The sequence below is a fragment of the Petaurus breviceps genome, unplaced genomic scaffold, assembly GCF_028583685.1.
Source record: "Petaurus breviceps papuanus isolate PSGF00001 unplaced genomic scaffold, PetGlider_PUasm1.0 225, whole genome shotgun sequence".
NCBI classification, from domain to species: domain Eukaryota; kingdom Metazoa; phylum Chordata; class Mammalia; order Diprotodontia; family Petauridae; genus Petaurus; species Petaurus breviceps.
Window position 1 is genome coordinate 7,814,325 of NW_027185889.1, and position 21,631 is coordinate 7,835,955.

Here is a 21,631-nt window from a genome sequence, read left to right on the forward strand (position 1 = left end):
GGCAAAGTCTTGATTAACTCAATCAGTCACTTATTCATCAGTCAATTACTAAGCATCATACACAAAACCCTCCACTCCTAGGTCACTAGTAAACTACAATGGTTCTCAGATTCCCTGGATTCCCTTCAATGGTCTCAGATTCTACTTGGATTCACCAGACTGTCACCTGGGCTCAGTGGCAGCAGCTCCCAGTTCCTCGTCCAGCTCTCTGGGTAGGTCCTGCTGTACACTGAAGTCCACAGTGTCTGGTCCATGTCAGATCCTTCACAATTTCTGCTCCAGGGAATTCAAGGCTCAACCAAGCCACAAAGTCTCAGCATCCCAGTCATCATGCTTCCTCAGTCACCTTGGCTCCAGGCTCCTGGGCTCCTGTTCAGAAAAAGCTCTACCACCACACGTTCTCAGGAATTTGGCTCAGTTCTTCATTCTCTCTTCTGTAGCTGCTCTGCCATCAGATGCTGGTCCCAAGAAATTCTGACTGTGCCTCTCTGGGGCTTTTCTTATTACAGTATTTAGTACAGCATTAGCTTCCTAGTTCAGCCAACCCCTTCCTGTTATGTCAGGAACAGGAAACAGGAGTTCATACCTTCTGTTTCCCCAACAGAGGCATGATCAATTACTAAGTGCTAAGTACCTACTACCTTTGCCAACACAAAGGGATTTTCATGTTCAAATTTCATTACCATTAGACTGTTTCTTGCTGATATTTTTGCATGTTGCATAAAGGCACAGAACACTGATCTATAATCATCCAAATGAATTTGCCCTGACCAGCCACCCATGAAAAACCCAGCAGGTAATGAAGATTCCCCAGATTATGACAACAGTTGGATAGAGAACCTGTAAAATCTATCCATAAAATTACAGATGAACATATTGGGCCCAGGATTAAACAAAATAGGTTGGATTGCCTTTGGAAAATTTCAGAGCATCTTTAATAATCCCAAACTTCTTCAAATGAATCCAGTCTTATATCAGTATTCTGCTATATAACTTTGAGTCACAGAATACTACAGCCTCCGACAGATTATAATTGAACCAAACACTCCATCTCTTCACTTTCTGTTTTCAAAGGAGGGAAGGGAAGGTACAAGGAAGACAAACCCTGTGACAAATTCATGGGGAGACATAGACAGGCATGAATGGATCAAAATATACGTTGTTGGAGGATAAGTCCATACGAAGATCATAGCTCCATAGATCATGTTGTTTTCTATTTTTAAATTGATTTTGTGTTGTAGTAATGTCATCTTATTATTAAAATTATCTTGAGTGCATATTCTATATGTGGCTTTTAATTTAGTCACCTGATATGAATGCTTTGTCTCTGACTTGGAATTTTGCCTTAGTAGTATAAATCATAAAAGCATTTTTTCTTTTAACCAGATCATTCCAGGTAAAAAATATGCTGCACGAATTGCTCCCAATCATTTAAATGTTTATATCAATCTTGCTAACTTGATTCGTGCAAATGAATCTCGACTTGAAGAAGCAGATCAGTTGTATCGTCAGGCAATTAGCATGAGACCAGATTTCAAACAGGCCTATATTAGCAGGTACTGCTTTAATTTCATACTATTGTTATAAAAGATTGTCTATTTTGTCTTTAAAAATCATTTTGGCAGAATTAGAAGGGTTATTTTTTTCCCCAGTAATCTACAGTTGAGAAAAAAAACAGAAATGTATTAAGATATATCTCATAGGTATTTCCTTAATTACAGATTAACTGTGTGTGCCTCCTAATTCTCTGCTTCTCACCTCCCCCCAATAACCTTTTTGCAACATATGTAGGAAATAATTGACTTAATAAGTTCCTTTTTTTTTCTTGCAAATTTTGAGACTTATTAAAGCTTTTAGTACCTACCCTCATGTTCATCAAACCTTAGAGTTCCTATACTGCCAAATTTTGGAAGAGAAGTGTTTCTGGCATCCCAAATTAGAGTTTAGAATGTTTTCCCCTTATACCTTCTACCTTTCCCACTATCTCACTCTGTCTGAACCTAATTTTCATTTTCATCCTCATATCTCTATAGTGAATCTAAATCTTTTCTTGTTCTTTCTCTCAGTCATACCTATTCTGGATTTGGTTCATTACCTTCAAACTCTTAACACTATTATATTAAGATCATTTTATAGTGTGTGTTTTTACACTTACACTACTCACACACACACACACACACACACAATCATTTTAGCAACTCACTGTCCCCTACTTTTGAATACCTTGCTTCCTTATCCTAGACTTAGCTTGCCAATCCTCAGACCTGGGATCACCCCCACCACCTTTCTTCTCCGCCCCTTACTTCAAATCACTGAACACTGATGGGGGGGGAGGGGGGACACAAAGCTATCCAAATAGAGTACATTATAAATTCATGCTACCAACCTGAATGAGACCACTGCCAATAGGTAGCAGTCCTATTCATTCCTGATAGATTCCATATCTATCACCTCTTCAGAGCAGCTGTTAGAAACCTACTTCTCTCTCCTGAAACCCCAAACTCACTTGTACTTTCCTTCTGTAGATGATCTTGTCTCCCCCACTGTTATTGAAGTCATCTCTCATCACCCCTCAAAATCTCTGCACCTCGTTAGATGTCCTTAACAGGTTAGACAAGGAAGCCCTTCATCCCATCACTTCCCAGCTCCACCATGATCCAATTCAGTCATTCCATTTAGGAGGGAAGGGAATAAGCATTTATTAAGTGCCTATAGTGTGCCAGGCACTTGCCTGAGCACATTACAAGTATTGTCTTATTTGATCCTCACAACAACCCTATGAGGTGGGTGCTGTTATCATGCCCATTTTTATTAAGCACCTACTATGCGCCTGGTACTGTTAGACTCTGGGGATACAAATGCAAAGAATGAAGTTATCGTACTTTTAAAAATCTTACATTCTAAAAGAGGAGATGAGTACTTATGTAAGTATATACAGAGTAAATGAAAAGAAAAAAATTAAAACATACAAGACAGTTTGAGAGTGAGGGAGAGAGAGTGTACATTAACATGGGATGATCAAGAAAGGCTTCAGTTTGAGCTGCCTCTTTTTATTCTCACTTATATAATCTTTCTCCATAGTATTCTTGGGCACCTGTCTATGTGGTATCTTCACTGATGTCTTTTTTCTCCTTGATAAAACCTTGGCATATCTAGTTCAGCAATCATTGCCATGTTTAATTATATTTACTTTGACATCTTAGTTAAGCCCTCCCTTAAAATACCAGAGCAGATCCTTCTCTTCCTCCCTCCTCCCTTTCTTTTCTTCTCTCTATTCAGCTAACATCTTAAAGAAGCTGAGATGCATTTTTTTTCTGGTTTTAATTACTTTATGCCCTAACAAAGCAAAATACATCTCAAATATAGAAATACAGATACTGCCATAATCTCTAATTGAGATTAAGTTGTTTTTGAGGGAAGAATTAAAAGGAGAGTGAGTACCTATGAAAATTTAACTTGGCAAAACTTATTTTAAGTTGCAAGGGTAAATGTGATACTATATATCAACTAAAATGTTTATTTCCTTCTTCCACAGAGGAGAATTACTTTTAAAAATGAACAAACCTCTAAAAGCAAAGGAATCATATCTTAGGGCATTAGATCTTGACAGAAGCAATGCAGATCTTTGGTACAACTTGGCAATTGTTAATATTGAACTTAAAGAATCAACTGAAGCCCTTCGAAACTTTGACCGGGCTTTGAAGATGAATCCTAATCATAAACTGGCACTATTCAATTCTGCCCTTCTCATGCAAGAATCAGGTATGTTGCCATATTTAAATGTATTTCTAGTTAAACCTCCCAATAAAGTAAAACTTTATTGTTTTTTGTCATAATTCAAAAATCTATTTAGTATTTAGCCTTTTAACAAACTTCACATATATCTCAAATCAATGATTTAAAAAAAATTGTAAGAGTAGAGTGAATGAATTTTTAAAATACTTGAAATTTTCTAGAATCCTCAAACAATGAAGCATTTAAATGTGATATTACAGTAAATGCAGATAATTCTCATATGTTTGTTAAAATGAAATTCTTAGGAAGTACTGATATTTTGCCACACTGGTTTTTCTAGTCACTAGTGATTTTTTTTTTCATTTAATGTTTATTCTAGTTAACTATTTCTGTCTCCCAGCCAGCTCCCAATTTGCCACCCGTATGTACTGTAAAGTACATGAGGGAAAATACTTTATCTTATCTGAGCAATACACCCAGGACCTAGCACAGTAGGTGTTTAATACATATCTGTTTAAATCATGATTATTTTGGAAGGGAAATTCCATTCAGAATAACTCAAAATTAATAAAATAGTAAGCAATTAATCTACCCAGAAACACTTTTAATTTGGAGGGGGAAAAGGCTAGAATCTCAGGAGAAGTAATAGGGGGAAAATAGGAATATAGGGGAGTAGTATTTCTAGACCTTAAATTATATTATAGAGTAGTAATCATCAAAATTAATTGGTATTGTTTAAAAATAGGAAAGTAGATAATTAGTTCAGACTAGGAAGAATCAGGAGGTATCAGATTTGATAGTGTAGTGTTTGATAAAGTTAACACTAAATTTCTTGAGAAAGGACTTATTTGAAGAGAATTGCTAGAAAAACCAGAAAGCAGTTTGACAAATCAGGTTTTACATCAGTATCATAGGCCATATAAATATATGACATGATGATTAAAAGTCATATCATAAAGAAATTAGAGAACAGTATTAAATGCCTTTCATACATAATGGTTTGGGGGGATAGTTCTGAACCAAAGAATAGAATCAATCACATCATTTTTTTTTAAAGATACTTTTGATTTGTAAAAAAAAAAATTTATGAACAAAATCATTGCAGGTAGGATAAGAAGGGAATCTTATCATTTGGGAAAACAACTTCATCTCAAGTTTCTTAGGTAAGATTTTGCTATCCAGGAAAGAATAGAAAGCTGCTTATTAAGTACTTATGTGCTAAGTACTGTGCTAAATGAAAGCAAGACTCCCTGTTCTCAAAAATCTCCTATTCTAATTGTAGAAGACAACACAGGAGAAGTTAATAACCAGTCAAATGGCAAAACCTGGTGATCCTTAATGTGCTACAGGGGGGTAGATGGCAAGGCCCAGGTACCCTCAGAATTCTGTGGCAGTACAGATGGCACTGCCCCAAGGTCTGAAGGCTAACACAAGCAGGGAAGAGAAGACACGGTTGTCCCTAGGACAAGGTGGCTGCAGCGGGACAAATGAAAAAATGTAACAATCCTCCATCTTACCAGGATTGATTGCCCACTTATCAGAAGAATGTACATGAACATCCCCATCCATCAGACTGGGACCTTGAAGGACCTGGGCACATTACTTGGGAAGGGAAGAACATGGAGGGCACTGAGCAGGTGGGAGCCTGCCTGAGACTACTGGGGGAAGAGTCCTGCACCATTCTGGGCCTATGATATATAGGGAACTAACATAAATATGTAACAACATGGGACATTCCCCAGTGGTCAGAGGATAACGTTTTCCAAATTTGAATTGCATGCTATTAACAGCCATATGAAAGATTGCCTCACATTGCCAATGAGAGAAATGCAATGAAAACAACTCTGCAGTTTCACCCCTAACCAAACAAATTAGCAAAGATGATAGAAGATAGAACAAGTCAATGCTGAAGAGGCCTCAGTAAGATGAATACAGTAATATCCTGTTGAAGAAGCTTTGAACTGATATACCCATTCTCGAAAGTAAGCTGAAATTATGCTGAGAAAATACAAAAATATCCATATACTTTGACCCAGATATCCCATTGATAGGCATATACCCTGGTAGGTCAGTGTCTGCCAGAGTACATGCAGAAGCACTTTTTGTGGTATCAGGCAACTAGAAACCAAGTAAATACCCCTCAATTAGGTAAAAAGGAGGTTACTGTTCCAAAAGAAATGATGACAGAAGAATTCTTGAGAAGCATGAAAGCTTTATACGAACTGATGTGGTATGAAGTAATCAGAACCAGGGAGACTATGCACAAAAGGACTACAACAACATAAATGGGGATGGGGAGAGAACCTCAACGATGTATATAATTAACTGACCAAGCTTGACCCTGGAAAAGTGTTGAGAAAGTAAACCTTCCTCCCTTCTTTGGAAGGATGGAGGACTATGAATGTAGTGTATTGTGCATACTGTCAGTCTTGGTTTATGTGTTGGTTTGGATTGTCTTTTTCATTCTTTGTTAAAGCTCTTTGAGGAGAGAGAGATATTTGGAAATGAAGGTATCAGTGTAATTTTTTTTTTAATTCAAAAATTGTTGAATCAATACTAAAGAACATTCTGTTAATCTTAATTGTATTTTATGCCCAAGTTATAATGATAGTTTTTACTTTAAACATTTATAATGTAGTCTGTCCGTCCGACTGTAAGTCAGAAAGACCTCAGTTCAAATCCAGCCTCAGACATTTTACTAGCAAAACTTCTGTTTGCCTTAATCCATCAGAGAAGGAAAAATGGTAAACCACTCCATTATCTTTGTCAAGAAAACCCCACAGACAGTGTAGTTCATGGGGTCACAGAAGGTTGGACATCAACTGAAAAGCAACAAAATTTTACCATGTAAATAAAGGGGTTTTGTACCTCTCTTAAACATTTTTTCTTTTTCTATTTTTTTAAATTGTTTTTAGCATCTTTCTTTTTTTAAAAAAAGACTAGATCTTCCTGTGTCTCCCAGGTCCCCTTCATAGTACTGATCACTGTGGAACCTTTAACTTCATTTTTCCAGCATTTCACCCCACCTTAGGTTCCCTGTTGCTCCTCTAGCACCACATTGGTGCTAGACCTTGTGTGTTTACCCTATTGGTTTTAGCCCTAGTGCAGATGAGAACTTCCAAACTATGTACCAGCCTCAACCTCCCCAGTATCCAAACTGCAGAAGCATGCTGCCATACCCAGTGTCACTTTCTTCTTTTTTTTTTTAAAGCAATCGGTGTTAAGTAACTTGCTCAAGGTTACACGGCCAGTTATTTTTGTGTGGGTGCCGAGTATCTGAGGCCGGAACCAATCCCAGATCTCCCAACTCTGGGGCTAGCACTCTTGCTCACTGCACCACCTGGCCGCCCCTAAGCAATTGGGGTTAAGTAACTTGATCAAGGTTACATGGCCAGTTATTTTGTATGGGTGTTAAGTATCTGAGGCCAGAACCGATCCCAAGTCTCCCGACTCTGGGGCCGGTGCTCTTACTCACTGCACCACCTGGCAGCCCCCCCCCCCCCCCCCCCCCTTTCATTTCCAAAAATATCACTCCTCCACCTTCTTCAATAAGCTATCCCTGATAACAGAGGATAAAAAAGAAAGGAAATTCAGTCAACTAACCAATACATCACTGAAATCTGACAGTATGTGCAATATATTTTATAACCGTATACCCCCACCTGTTCAAAGAAGAGATTTGAATTTTTTCAACTCTTCCCTGAGACCAACCTTGTTCAATAGAACTATATACAATGTTACATTTCATATATTTTTTATTCTTTCTATTTATAGTGTTACAGTCTTTGTTAAGTTTTAATTTGAAATATTTTGTGTACCCATATTTATCCCTCTTAATTGTAAGTTCCTTGAAGACAGGGATTATATCTTTAACTCCTTCAGTGTCTAACACAGAACTTTAAACATAATAGACTCTTGTTGACTAAGCATTTTGTCCAGGAAAATCACTTGATTTTGGCAAAATTTTTATTTCCATTCTTTGTTATATTTCCCAAGCAGGGGAGCCATGGGGGAGGATGACATTCATTCCATTGTTACATAAAGTAGTAAAATTATTTGTGGCTATTTATCTAGGATGACATCTTGTGTTTTTTTTTTCCTTTGTTTTTACTACTATATCACTGACTCAGACTGAATTGAAAAGATCTTTAGTGGTGATCTAATTCAACTTCATAAGGCAATTAAATATTAATTTATTTTAGTTTCTATGGTATAGTTATTCTAAATTTAGTTTTGATTATACTTCCTTTTCTTATATTGGAAAATGTTTTCATTGGTTGCTGTTATTACAGTTTTTCATTGAAATCTGCTAAATTCTTTCAAACTGATGAGAGGCTAACTTTTCCCCTCCTATTATGAAACTTAAAGTAGACTGCGCTCAGTCTCAAAGGAAACATGTTGTTTTGAAGACATTTATGTTAATAAAAGAGAATGTATACAATTGTTTTGAAGCCATAATTGGAATTAATATAGTCAAGGAAGTTCGCAACACCATATTATGTTCCGACCATTTGCAAGATAGCTATATGGTACTTAAAATTCATATACCAATATAAAATGTTATAAATGATGGTTTTGTGTCCTCTCCCTACCCCCCCCTCCAAAAAAAAGTCCCCCTTAATCTGTGATGAAGTTGAATTCCAGAATAGTGACCTGAACTATTCTAATTGCCAGGCTTTTCCCAGAGAGAGAGTTGTGATTAGAGGCTCTGGTAGCAGGCATAAGATTTACTGTTCTTTGGATTGTTGATATTAATGATGCCTTCAGTGCTTTAAATGATACATGATTTTATCGCTAGTTATTCCCTTCCCTAGTATGTCTCAGTCCCATCTTAGTAAATGGTTTTCAGAACTTCTTGTGGCTGAAAAATATAATCACCTGGTAGCTATGCTTCTTGTGATGAGCATCTTTAAATTTAAAGTTGCTTCTTTCTTGGATCACACATCTTACTGAACACCGTTATTAAAACTTTGCCAGCTTGATAAGTCTTACTTACTAGAGTACTGTTAAAGTACTTACTAGACTACTGATAAAACCTTCAAGAAGTCCTCATCATTGATGAGGTATCAGCATGATGCTTTGTAGGAGGAATGATCATTTGTGGGAATATAATCCATTTTGCTAGTTTAGAACTTTGATCATTAATTTGTCATTTTTCCTCTTGTACAGTTGGTGGACAGAGAGATAGTTTACCTATATGAAAATGTAAGTTATTTCAGTGCTGTTGCCTAATTTTGATTTCACTTTTTGTGATATCAAATATTTTAATTTATAAAATGTTTGAGAACAGTATTTATTCAGCAGCAAGATATTTTATGTATATCTAGGCTTGAAATTAATTTTTTAAAAATTACATTCACAGCTTTAGGGAGAGGGTTCCATTCATCTGATAACAAAGTTTTATTAGCCTTTTGGGGATAGGAAATAACCATAGGCATCATCTGGCTTAGCCTGCTGATTTTACAGATGAGAAAGCTTTCGTCTAAAGAGGCTGAGTGACTTGCCAAAGACTTAGAACCAAAGTTTGCTTACAATCCAAATGTTCTTTGTATTAGAGCATGCTGCTGCCTAAAAACTAATTTGGGGGCCCTCTTTTGCATGGTAGCCTTTTCTTTTGGTAACTCGGTTCAACAACATGTTGGAGAGAAGATGAAATATATACCTCCATAGAAAAAGCAGTGAATTCAGTGGAATAAAAGAATCTTTTATCCAGAGAATCTGTTACAAGGATGTGGGGGGTTTTTTTCCCCTAGATTTGCTTTTATTTAATATTTCTTTTTTTATGAGACCATAATTTGGAATGAAGCTTAGATGTCAGCCTCCTTATTTCCAGATGAGCCTCAAGAGTGCCTAAGAAATAAGTGGCATCATCGGGATTTGAACTCAATTCCTCTGACTCCAGATTAAGCACACTCCACTGTACCACCTGTCCCTATTCATTTAATACAGTTACTGTCCCAGTTGATTTTTTAAAACATGTTAGAGTAGTCAGTGTCATAAATTATTTTCATTTGATCCTTACAACAAACCCAAGGTAGAAAGGACAGATACTGTATTTTCTACAAATCAAGTGTTTATCCAGTGTCTTCTAATGCCAACAAGGAAAATGAGGCTTAAAAAAGTTTATTGCCTTAAAATTATTTGACTAGTGACAGAACCAAAATTCAAACCCCTGGTTCTTGTCCATAAGCTTCAGTGATCTTCCTACTATCACATGCTACTTTGCATTCTTATTAAGAAAGTGAAATGCCCCTCTACCTCCCACCAAATAGATCAAAGTTTTCAGTCTTCAATTACTCAGTTTTGTTTAAATTTATTTGTTTGGTATACTTACATGGCTATTGATAATAGTAATCAATAGTAATAACTATTGATAATAATAGTAATTTTTTTTTAGTAATGACATTTTAAAAAGCTGTATCTAGACAAATCACTCTTTTATGAATGCTCAGGGCACCATTTCTGCTTTACAGGAGTGTTTCTGAGCCATATTCTGAGAGTCTGGCAAACTCTCACTATCCTTTCATGGCATTGGTTGTACAAAATTAGTACAAGGTTTTATATTTTTCTTTACATTTAAAGAACTAGCTCTGGCCCCGTAAGCCTTTTCCTCACACCTTGGTGGTAAAGTACCGAAAGCACTGGTAAGAGGGGAGAATTGTGCAGAAGGTGATTATATTGCTTTACCAGATTCTTGGAATCTAACCAAAAATACTTGTCCCCAAAATGGGTTTACTGAGTTAGTTCATTGATGACATAAGAATTAATGTTTTTGTTTTTGCTTTTATAATCTTTAGGTGAAGCCAAAGTTAGGCCTGAAGCAAAGAAACGACTGCTCAGCTATGTCAGTCAAGAACCCCATGATGCAAACGGCTACTTCAATCTGGGGATGCTGGCAATGGATGACAAAAAGGGCAGCGAAGCAGAGATGTGGATGAAAAAGGCCATCAAGCTGCAGGCAGGCTTTAGGAGCGCTCTGTTCAACCTAGCTCTCCTGTATTCTCAGTCCTCCAAGGAGTTAATGGCTTTGCCTGTCCTGGAAGAGCTCCTGCGTTACTACCCTGACCACATCAAAGGGCTCATCTTAAAGGGAGACATTCTGATGAATCACAAGAGAGACATAGTTGGAGCAAAGGAGTGTTTTGAAAAGATTGTAGAAATGGATCCAAACAATGTCCAAGGAAAACACAATCTTTGTGTTGTTTATTTCGAGGAGGGGGACTTATTCAAAGCAGAAAAATGCCTACTTGAGACACTTGACTTAGCACCACATGAAGAATATATACATCGTCATTTGAACATAGTAAGAGTTAAAATTTCTTCCTCTGGTGCTGGAGAACGGTTATATCTTCCACCAGCTGGGACCCCGCGTGTAGAAGGGGGCAAAAAAGCTCCGTTTGAAAACTTAGAAGAAATAAAAAGTGAACCTAAATCTACTGAGACAATGAAAAATGATAATAACGAAAGTCAGTCAAAATCAGACACACAATTAGAAGAAAATACAGACAAAGAAAACAAAAAAACAACGAAAGAAATCAGTGACATTGAAAAAAAAAGAGTTGCTGCTTTAAAAAGACTAGAGGAAATTGAACGTATTTTAAATGGTGAATAGCCTTATTCTTTATCATCATAACAATGGTATGGGAAGTGCTTTAATTTGTGGCATTTGAATTAAAATATACCCAAACTGGGTGTTTTGAAAAGTCGAAAAAATACATAACAGCATATAAATTGTTTCTCTATCTGTGGAGAATAATATATCAACTAAATTTTAATGGAGTAGGTTGAATGTGGGGTTATTTTGAATATGAGGAAAATTTATTAAGTCATAAGTAGAGAAATCACTGTTTTTAAAAAAGCCCAGAGGAAAGGTCTGATGGCAAAAATTTTTCGGATGGATATTCTCAATTAGAAAATATTTGAAGAACTAGACAGGGATCCTACCAAACAATTCCAATATGTGCAGCTTTATTCCTTGCAACCCTTTTTTGTTTTCCAGTTTCTTATGGATTTCAGTCTCTTTTCACCCAGTGGAATCTGACTATATTAAAAACATTACTTGACCATATATTTTTCAGTGTATCACTTGATCCTTACTAGTGTTCTGTCAAAAACTTTCCTCTGTGAAAAAATACTGGCTTAATTTGTATGTGGTTTGTTTTTGTTTTTTTTTTTAGTGTATTCCGAAGAAATAATGAAAAAAACTTTTTTTTTTTAAAGCAGCTAATGTGTGGGATGTAAATACATTATTTCAGTATATTTTTTCGCAGTTGTACAATTATCCATTAGCGCTGTACAAAAAGTTTTTTGAGCCTCTGTAACTGAAAAGTAGCTTTCCAGTAATACTCTTTGAGAATTTTACTGCATTTTCTTTTGAGAAACCATACTTATTATTTAGCACAACTGGTGAATCATACAGTTGTTATAACTCCACATTATCCTTTGTCTTTCACTCCCTAAAAATCCTTAAATCTTAATACATGTAACTTCATAAGGCCAGAGGATCACAGATCAGAGCTGGAGGGACATCAAAGGCCATCTAGTCCAACTTCCATAGTTTACAGATTGAGGAAACCAAGGCCTAGGGACATTGATGTGCCTGATGTCACAAGGGTAGAGAGGTGGGAGATGAATGGTCCATGACTTCTAACTCTAAAGCTACTGCGCCTTCCATTGCATCAAGCTTCCTCCCATAATTTTGGACCATAATGGCAGTGAAGCTTTTAACTCTTCTGTGGGCAGCTAAGCAGCACAATGGATAGAGTCCCCCGGAGCTTGAATCGACAAGACTTGAATCTTCCTGAGTTCAAGCCTGATTTCAGACACTTACTAGCTGTGTGACCTGGAAGAAGTCATTTCACCCTGTTTGCCTCAGTTTCCTCATTTGTAAAATGAGCTGGGGGAGGAAATGACAAAACCACTCCAGTATCTCTGCCAAGAAAACCCCAAACATGGTCACAGAGGTCAGACACAACTGAAAGAACTGAACAAAAAGTAACTACGTGTAGTAAATGATTTTCCCAAAGTCATCTGGTCTTATTTGAAGGAATGAGGTTTTTGGTTTTAAAATTATATGCTCATTGAACAAATATTAAGCTAATACTTGTGGGCAGTTCAACAATAAACCACTAAAGCCAGTGTTATTTAATTGTGAGGGAAAGAAAATGACTTCTGGTTTCTTTTGAAGCACTAAATTCTATTGTTTTCCTTTTTTAAAACTTTAATTAAATATTTATTTTGACTACTGATTCATTAAAATGTTTCCATTGTTTTATTAAATACATCTGTTTTATTCCTTCTATGTGAACATTTTTCTTAGACAATCAAACTACTATTTCAAGGAGTTATCTTTTACTGGATTAACTAAAAAAGGCTTCTTAATCCACCTATTATCAGCTTTTTTCAGAAATATGGTGAATATCATAAACAATTTGATGGGTCATTTTTAACTTTAACTTTTTGGACTTTTAAAGCCAGAAAAAAAAAATGTGTTTCAGAATAAATAAAAGTAAACACTTTTCCTTTTTAAACATTTTTTCTTAAGGTTTTTATGAAAAAATATTTAAAATCTGTATGAAAGTAGTTTTCATTTAGAATATTCTAAAGCTGCAATATGTCATTACTGACTAGGGCTTAAAATTTCTAAATATTTCAGAAAACAATTCATGGTACTTTTCAGGACAGTTTTATAAATTGTTCTAACAGGCATGGATTATGCTGGTGACCCAATTTTATTGGGTATATAGAGGTTTTACCAAAAATCATTTTAGAGTCACTAAAAGAAACCCCTATACCCACCACTAAGAACCCTTTAGACAGAGATGCTTACCGTGTTTCCCCGATAATAAGACCTATCCCGAAAATAAGCCCTCCCCTTACTGTGTAACATTCCTGTAAAATAAGCCCTCCCCCGAAAATAAACCCTATTGAGATTGCTACTGTAGTGAAGGTGATCCCCTGCGCTACACACTACATTACGGTACCCTCTGTATGCACTGTTCCCCCCCCCCTCTGAAACGCACGCTGCACTCCGAGCTGAATCCAATCAGAGCTGCAGCAGTGAGCGCATCATCTTGTTCTTACCCAGTGATTTGCTTATTGAATAAAGGTACATTTTTTTGTTCACATGTACCTGTTTATTAAAATTGCTGTCAATGTTCATTAAAATAAGCCCACCCCTGAAAATAAGCCCTCTGGTGTTTTTCTGTCCAAACATATTAATGAGACAGTGTCTTATTATCGGGGAAACACAGTAGTTTCTAGGCTCACCTTGTGTGCTTGTATCTAGGGAGATATGATGCCTATTAATAGCCATATGAGAAAATGAGATATAATGGACTTAATCATCCTTACACTTAATCAGAAACTTGTGAGCGCTGATTCCAGTAAAATTCAGTAAGGAAAATGAGGATAAAAGAAAAGACAACCTTTGTAGGCTATGGTAGGGGGGAAATGCCGACTTGTGAAAAAGTAAATATATTGAAATTACTAAACAATAAGGATTGTTTAATGGGGAAAAAAAAGATAAAACACAAATTCTTAAATTATTTTAAAATATTTGGTATTTAAGTCCAGTCTAGTAAATTACATATCTGCTCTCTAAATGAAAAGTTAATGAAAAAGATTTTTAAAAATACCAGAACCTTGATATTCATTTTAGTAAACTTAGGTTCATCTCTGACTCTATAATGCAGTGTTTCTACAATAACTCACTTCTTGAAAACTATTTGTGTTGTACCTCAGTTAAGCTTTCAGTAAAATTTTGGTTACAAGAAAGAGGTGTTTATGTCATCACATTATTTTTTAGAACTTTAAAATTTGGTGGTTAGCATTACTTTGGGGCTATGTGTAAAATGATTTTCTTTTATTCATCCCTTGTGAAAAAAGTTATAGTAAAATTAAAGGTTTTAAAATGAAAAAAGATTATTTTAAGATTTGTTTGCAACTTTGTTTTTTGTCAACACTAAATCCATTTCTCTGCAAATTCAAACGAGGATTTGAGTAAACTCAGTAAGAGAAAAGTTTTTGCATGTTTGAAGGAAAGTGAGTGAGGAAAAAAAATTCTCATTGCCACCTCCCTTTCACCCCAAGAAGTAGAAAGAGTCCGAGTGTTCCCATAAGGAGTAAACTAATACTTAAAAGGCCATGCACACTGTCTAGGTATTATTCAGGGAGAGCAGTGACAAGTACCCAGGTGGTTTCTGTGTCTCTTTCTTAACTGCTTCTTAAAAGGAAGATTTGAGGTTGTATTCATAGGTCGCTTAATTGGGAGTTTTATCCTATAATTATTTCACTTAAGTCTTTTTGGAAGCTATTGGTTGAAGGATAAAATTCTTAAATATGTAATTCCATATTATTTACCTTTTTGGTATCTAGGTTTTAAAAACTGTTTAAATGTTCAACAATATATTTAAACAGATACTTGGATAACATTGTAGAAAATATGTTGATTTATTTAGGATCATGTTTAGATTGCAGTCTAGATTAGTTCATTTAAACTTCAGGAATCCGATTGCAGTCTAGATTAGTTCATTTAAACTTCAGGAATCCATATATTTGTTATACTTATTTTTAACAGTTTTTTAACTTCTGCCTGGCTAAATGCTATATAAAATGAAGCATTATCGGGTATTTCAATCAACATTATTTATTTGAGTGTTAGCTGCCAATACCTGGGATCTACTAGAAAAGAAGTGATTTTTATAACTGTATGCCTTTAAAAAAAATAGTACTATGGAGTGTCTACATTTTCTCTTTGATATTAAAGTGATTCTTTAACAATCTACTTTGTCTCTGCTTTTAAGGAAAAATAGTGACTTAGGCTTCCAACAAAGTTTTTAAATTCTCATCTCTACTCCCACCTAGCTCCCTTACGTCCCCAAAAAAAGTCTACTAGGACAGTTACTGTGTTCACAGTGACCATATGAGAAGGGTGGTTCCACAGAATTATCCAGAATTGTAATCCCAAGATCATTTTAAGAACCAACTAAGAAAGTAAAAATAATTCAGGTTAGAATTATTTAAAGTATTAGAGAAAGTAAGAATGTTCTGGAGGCTGCATTAAGGCATCATATTAATCAGTAGAGTTCAATGCTATTTTCACCTGTGAAATCCTAACACAATAAAACCGGATTCCCACTAAGCTATGTGATATACCACTTAAAGGCCTTCCAATATTTGGTGCTAGTTCTCTGCTCATCTCCAGAAAATGTTTCTCAAATTTCTGTACATGTCATCAATGTAAGGAAACTCCTAACAAGAAACCTCTCCTGATTTAGGTCTAGCACCTTCTCTCCCACTTAGTATCTCAGAGAGCTGCCTGGGTCCACTAACAAGTAGCCAGCTCGTGGCTACAGCCACTGTGTGTCAGAGAGCTCAAAGAGTGTCTTGAGCTCAAAGCTTCCTGATCTGTTACCCCACTCCATCCTGTTGTTTCTCCCCTTATACACAGGCACTTAATGTTGATTCAATTAATATATGGCTGAGTTATCCCATGTCTCACTACTACACCTGGAAGAGAGTTGACTGTTGAGATGACATTGTAAGTGCTGAAGGAGTCAACTGCTGTTCTTAACCAGTTCCTGTCTAGAGATTCAGGCCCAGTTCTCCTTGGTCTGATCTTGCTGTGAGCTGGGCATGGTCAAAATGTCACCATATTTTGGGGTGAAACTTATCATTGGTTCCCTGCTACTTCAGTTCCCCAAATATCTTCCCAATGCCTTTCACACTGTCCTTCAAAAGACATGATCAAAAGGAAGAAAGGAGGAGTGACCAACACTGTGCTAAGCACTTTACATTTATCTCATTTGATTGTCACTACAACCCTGAGAAGTAACTGCTGTTATCCCCATTTTGTAGATGAGGGAACTGAGACAAATGGGGTGAGTTGCCTAAGGTGAGAACATATCTAGGGTCAAAGGAAGTGGTTACGCAGTTGCAATTTAGCAAACGTACCTTCGGCCTGAAATGCAGGCAAGCCTGTAGGATTACAAATCTAGGCATATCCAGGCAGCCAGTTTCTAATGGCTAATAGGTATAGCTATCCCCAAGAACTGGGTCAAGACCATGGCAGGTAATTTGCAGCTGATGGCTGAGCTTGAACTAAAAACTATGGCAGCATAATGGTCAAATGTTGGACCACACAGCTCTTATTCCTGACTGTTGGTAATAGTAGGTTGGTGGGAAGGAGGAGAGAGGAGAGATTATGATCCCTATGGCTTCTCTTTTTAGAGGTTCCCTTCCCAAACACATTGCCAGCTTTTCCCATAGGGGGAGTTGACATGTTGGCATAATTTAAGGGAATATTTCTCTGCCCCCACATTTCCCACGCAATGCCTGAAATGGATTAACAAGCCCTCTGGGAGAATGACGGTGTATAAACTAAATGCTTCCTCCTCCATGTTAACCTCTCTGTTTATCCAGCAAGCTTTTAAACACCTCTACACACAGAAAGGATACCATTCCATCTTATCTTCATCAGATTGCTGCCACACACCATGTCCTACACTCCATCTCCCACCTTTGGGTTCTCTTCCTTTTCACCTCAATCTCTTAGAACCCCTCGTCCATTCCAAGGTTCAGCTCAGCTGCCTTTCCTGACCCTCAATGGTTAGTGCCTCGCCCCATCCTCAATCTTGTGTTTTACACATGACTTGCATTAATTTACCTCTGTTAATGTGGTTGAGAGGCAATGTCCTATAGTGGCTATAGCACTGGACTTAATGCTAGGAAAGTCAGGGTTTGAATCATGGCTTTTAATAGATTCCTATTAAAAGTGATGCTGGACAATCTCTTAACCTCCCAGGGACTCCGTTTCCTCCTCTAGAAAATGAGGAGACTCTATTAACTTTAAATCTATGTTCTTACATTGTATCCCCCTAGAATGTAAACTCTTTGTGGACAATGGCCATTTCACTTGCTAGTTATATTCCCTAATCTTTGATACATAGTAGGTAAAGTCAATAAGCACCTACTATGTTGTAGCACCAATGCGATATTTACAGTGCCCATGATCATGATAAAGACCGTAACTAAAAGTATCACATGATGTTCGATCACAAAATACACCACTCTCCATATAGAGGATAGAACTGAAGCATTTATTTAGACACCAGAAAACTGAATCCCAAAACTAGTAAGCTGATTCCATCATAGTACCAAAGACATTAAGAAGCCATAATAACATTTGAGAGCCACAGCATCCTTCAGCCTTCCCACAAGATCAATATTTACTCACAAATTTCTCTCTATCTCCTTGCCTGAGTGTCGTTTCTCTCCCACTGTCTGGCTAGCTCTGACAAGCTCCTGTGGGCTTTGCTTCCCTTCAGCAAACTCTTCCCACCATAGACTCCATGTGTCTACATTCAGCCTATCAGGGGCAGAGTTTATCTTCACAGCAGGGAAGCTTGCTCTGCTGCATTCTTCAGCAAATTCCCTCCATCACAGTCTCCATGTAATTACATTTAGCCTATTAGGGGGCAGAGTTTACTTTCAAAGCAGGGGAGGTCTTTAAACTCCCCCTAGGAGCAGGGAAGATCTTCAAATTCCCATTCTCATTACATATGTGCTACTCACTATGCTGAGCTCAGAAGGATAAAAAAAAAAAGGCAAAAACAAGTACCTCACAGTGCAATGTAGGAGACAACATCCAAACACTTATGTATAAACAACATATAGACAGGATGAATGGCCGGGAATCATAGAGGGAAAGCACTAGTATTAAAAGAGATCAGGAAAGGCTCCTTGCCTAAGGCTGGATTTTACCTGAGTCCTGAGGAATGCCAGGGAAGTCAGGAGGTGGAGATGAAGAGGGAGAGAGTTGTAGGCATAGGTGATCTGAAGTTGGTTCTCAGGTAAAGTCCAGCTCTAAGACAAATAACTGGTTAGCACCCAGTGAAATGTCTCCAGATCACATATAAATGTAGTAAATTATCCAAACTATGGGTATTCTTTTTTTCATGGGTATTCATTAGGTCTCTGTCCCAAGCCCTCTCTTCTTTTCCTCTACTGATCTCATCAGATCTCATAGATTCAACTATTATCTCTAAGCAAATGACTCCCAAATCCTCATGCTGTTTTATTTATCCACATATAAATCATGCTGACTGCAACCTTGGGATTGCAAAGCTTTTTCTCCCATTGGGCAATTCTCACTAGGCTCTGATGATTGATACTTTTCTATATTTATTAACTAAAGGGTCAAAATTCCTAAAGCCCCATAGTCTCCAGGTGTGTCTGGCTTCTTCCATCTGCCTGCAATGGTTTCCTCTGTCACTGGTCACTACCACTCCAGCAATAACTACTACTAACTCCAGGGAACTCTGCTACCAAATCAGATTGTGGATGGAACCTCTGATAACTTCAATAGACCTATTGAACTCCCTTGGGCACTCCCTTCAGAATACTCATTCAAACAGGATCAGGAAAGAATAAACACAAAATAAATAGACACAGTATGTGCTCCTTGGACATATAATGGTGGGGTGATCAGTGGAGTAGACACTCTTTTTTTTCTTTTTAAAGCAATCAGGGTTAAGTAACTTGCTCAAGGTTACACGGCCAGTTATTTCTGCATGTGGTGCTGAGTGTGTGAGCCATGAATTCGATCTCCAGGTCATCCTGACACTGGAGCCGGTGCTCTTACTCGCTGTGCTACCTGGCTGCCCCTAATAGCAAGTAGTTCTTTTTTTTTTTTTTTGGCCTTTTTGGAGGGCAATTGGGGTAGTAGACACTCTTCTAATCTCATAGGAGGGGAAAAGTGAGAAATTGCAGTCATTATCCCTTTTAGAGTCAAATATCAGTCGTCCTCGCTCTCCAGACAATTAAAAGATTTTTTTTTCATTGCACAATACCAAGTCCTTACATGCCTGAAAAGAGGATCACCCAACCTTCCTCACAATCTGGAACTTTCCAAGCAGGCAAGGAACATCAATGTATGTCCTCTGCAAGGCACCAGAAAGGGTAAATCTAAGATTGTTTTAAGGACTGGGCCTTCATTGGCAAGTCTACTTCATTACACTTTCTTTCACCACACCACAGTTTAACACAAAATTTAATATACATCTCATTAAACAGGTCAGCTTTAAGTTTCTTTTAGTTCAAAATCCTAGTTTGAAAGCTAGGAAATATCAAACTCTAGTTCAAAATCTGATACCAGTGTCCTTGTTACTTTTTAGGAGCATAGCTAGAAGACAGTGAAAATCTGCTAATTACTGTTTTGAATCCACCTTATATGGTACAGGGTACAATATGACCTGGGTGGAAGAAATTAGCTTGAATATATCGCTGAAAGTACAATCCATTTACCAATATGTTCATTTCCAACCAGCTGTCAGTTTCCTCCGAAAGCAATGGGTAGCCAAGAATGACAGAAGACTTATACAACATTGCATTTCCACATAAACCAAATAACAAGCTTTCATCTCATTATTCTTTACTGGTCTAAGTGCTTTCAAATGGAAAGGAAAAAAATTTCAAATTGCTAGTGTTATATACAATTTTTTGAATGGATTCAAGTGACATTATAAAACTTTGAAACTGCCAATAATAATCAACTCATCTTTTTTGCCTTAACATGTAATTTATCAAAGACAAGTAATACCTTAATTCACTTACCATCCATATAAGGTTAGTATCACTTAATAGTACCATCTTACTTTGTACAGTATTTTTAAAGTGTTTTTTCTTATTCTCTTATTTTATTCTCATGGGAAGTTTTATTATGAAAAGCCATTTATCTTAAATTTTAGGGGCAGCCAGGTGTTATAGTAGATAGAGTGCCCACCTGGGAGTCAGAAGGACCTGAGTTCAAATCTGCCCCTGACACTAGCTGTGTGACCTTGGGCAAGTCACTTAACCCTATTTGCCTCAGTTTCCTCATCTGTAAAATAATCTGGAGAAAAAAAATGGCAAACCACTCCATTATCTTTGCCAAGAAAACCTCAAATGGGATCCACAAAGAGTTGGACAAGACTAATCAACTAAACAAGAAATTTACCTATGCTAGGGGCATCTAGGTGGTGCAATGAATAGAACTCTGGGCTTGGAGTCAGGAAGATTGCTCTGCCTGAATTCAAGTCTGACCTAAAACTCTTACTAGCTGTGTGACCCTGGGAAAGTCACTTAACCCTATTTGCATCAGTTTCCTTATCTGTAAAATAAGCTAGAGGAGGAAATCACAAAACACTCCAGTATCTGCCAAGAAAAACCCAAATGGGATCACAGTCAGACAAAACTGAAAATGACTAAACAACAACAATTTACCTATTTTACAATTCTTTTTTTTTTCTGTCCTTACCTGTAATTTCATTGGGAGTTGGGGTACATGGTCCTTTCCAGTATTAGAATGTGATCCTATGATCTTATGGTATTGATATAGGAACCCCCAGTGCAGATTTCCCTGATGAATGAAGATTGGCTATTGCTCTATAACTTATAATCTAGCCATCTAGTAGCACTTAGGGGCTAAGAGGCCTGTCCAGTCACACTGGCAGTGTATGTCAGAAGAAGGAGCTGAATCCACATCTTCCTGACTGAAGACAGCTAGCTCTCTAACCACTCTGCAACAGATAACTGGGAAAGAATTCTGGGAGGGTCTAGTTAATCCCCTCTTTTAACTGTAAGTGAGGCTTAGGGAGGGTCCCATAGATAATAAATGACAGTTTGCACCTAAATCCTCTGACTCCAGAGGCAAAATTGATTCCACTGTGGCCCTCCATTCAGCCTCTTTTCTTAGGGGGAAACATTCCACAGAGATTGCATTTTAATTACTTAAATAAAAAAAATCATTGAATTCATCTTTTCAATTGTTCTCCCTCTGTCTGGTCCATACTCTTTTCTATAGTATTTATGATCCTGAAGCTAGCTCTCTTTTTCGACATACCTACAGGCTTCAGCT

The 21,631-nt window shown here is 37.1% G+C and overlaps 1 protein-coding gene across 2 annotated transcripts in view; it reads left to right on the forward strand.

The window, feature by feature from the left end:
• TMTC3 (transmembrane O-mannosyltransferase targeting cadherins 3) overlaps positions 1 to 14,658 on the forward strand; it is an 83,706-nt gene extending 69,048 nt beyond the window's left edge. For both annotated transcript variants that reach the window (XM_069095123.1, XM_069095124.1), the window contains 3 exons: positions 1,387 to 1,556; positions 3,536 to 3,762; positions 10,533 to 14,658. In XM_069095123.1, the coding sequence (XP_068951224.1) occupies positions 1,387 to 1,556; positions 3,536 to 3,762; positions 10,533 to 11,347 (1,212 nt within the window). In that variant the 3' untranslated portion in view covers positions 11,348 to 14,658. The remainder of the gene's footprint in view (positions 1 to 1,386; positions 1,557 to 3,535; positions 3,763 to 10,532) is intronic.
• Positions 14,659 to 21,631: the final 6,973 nt, after the last annotated feature.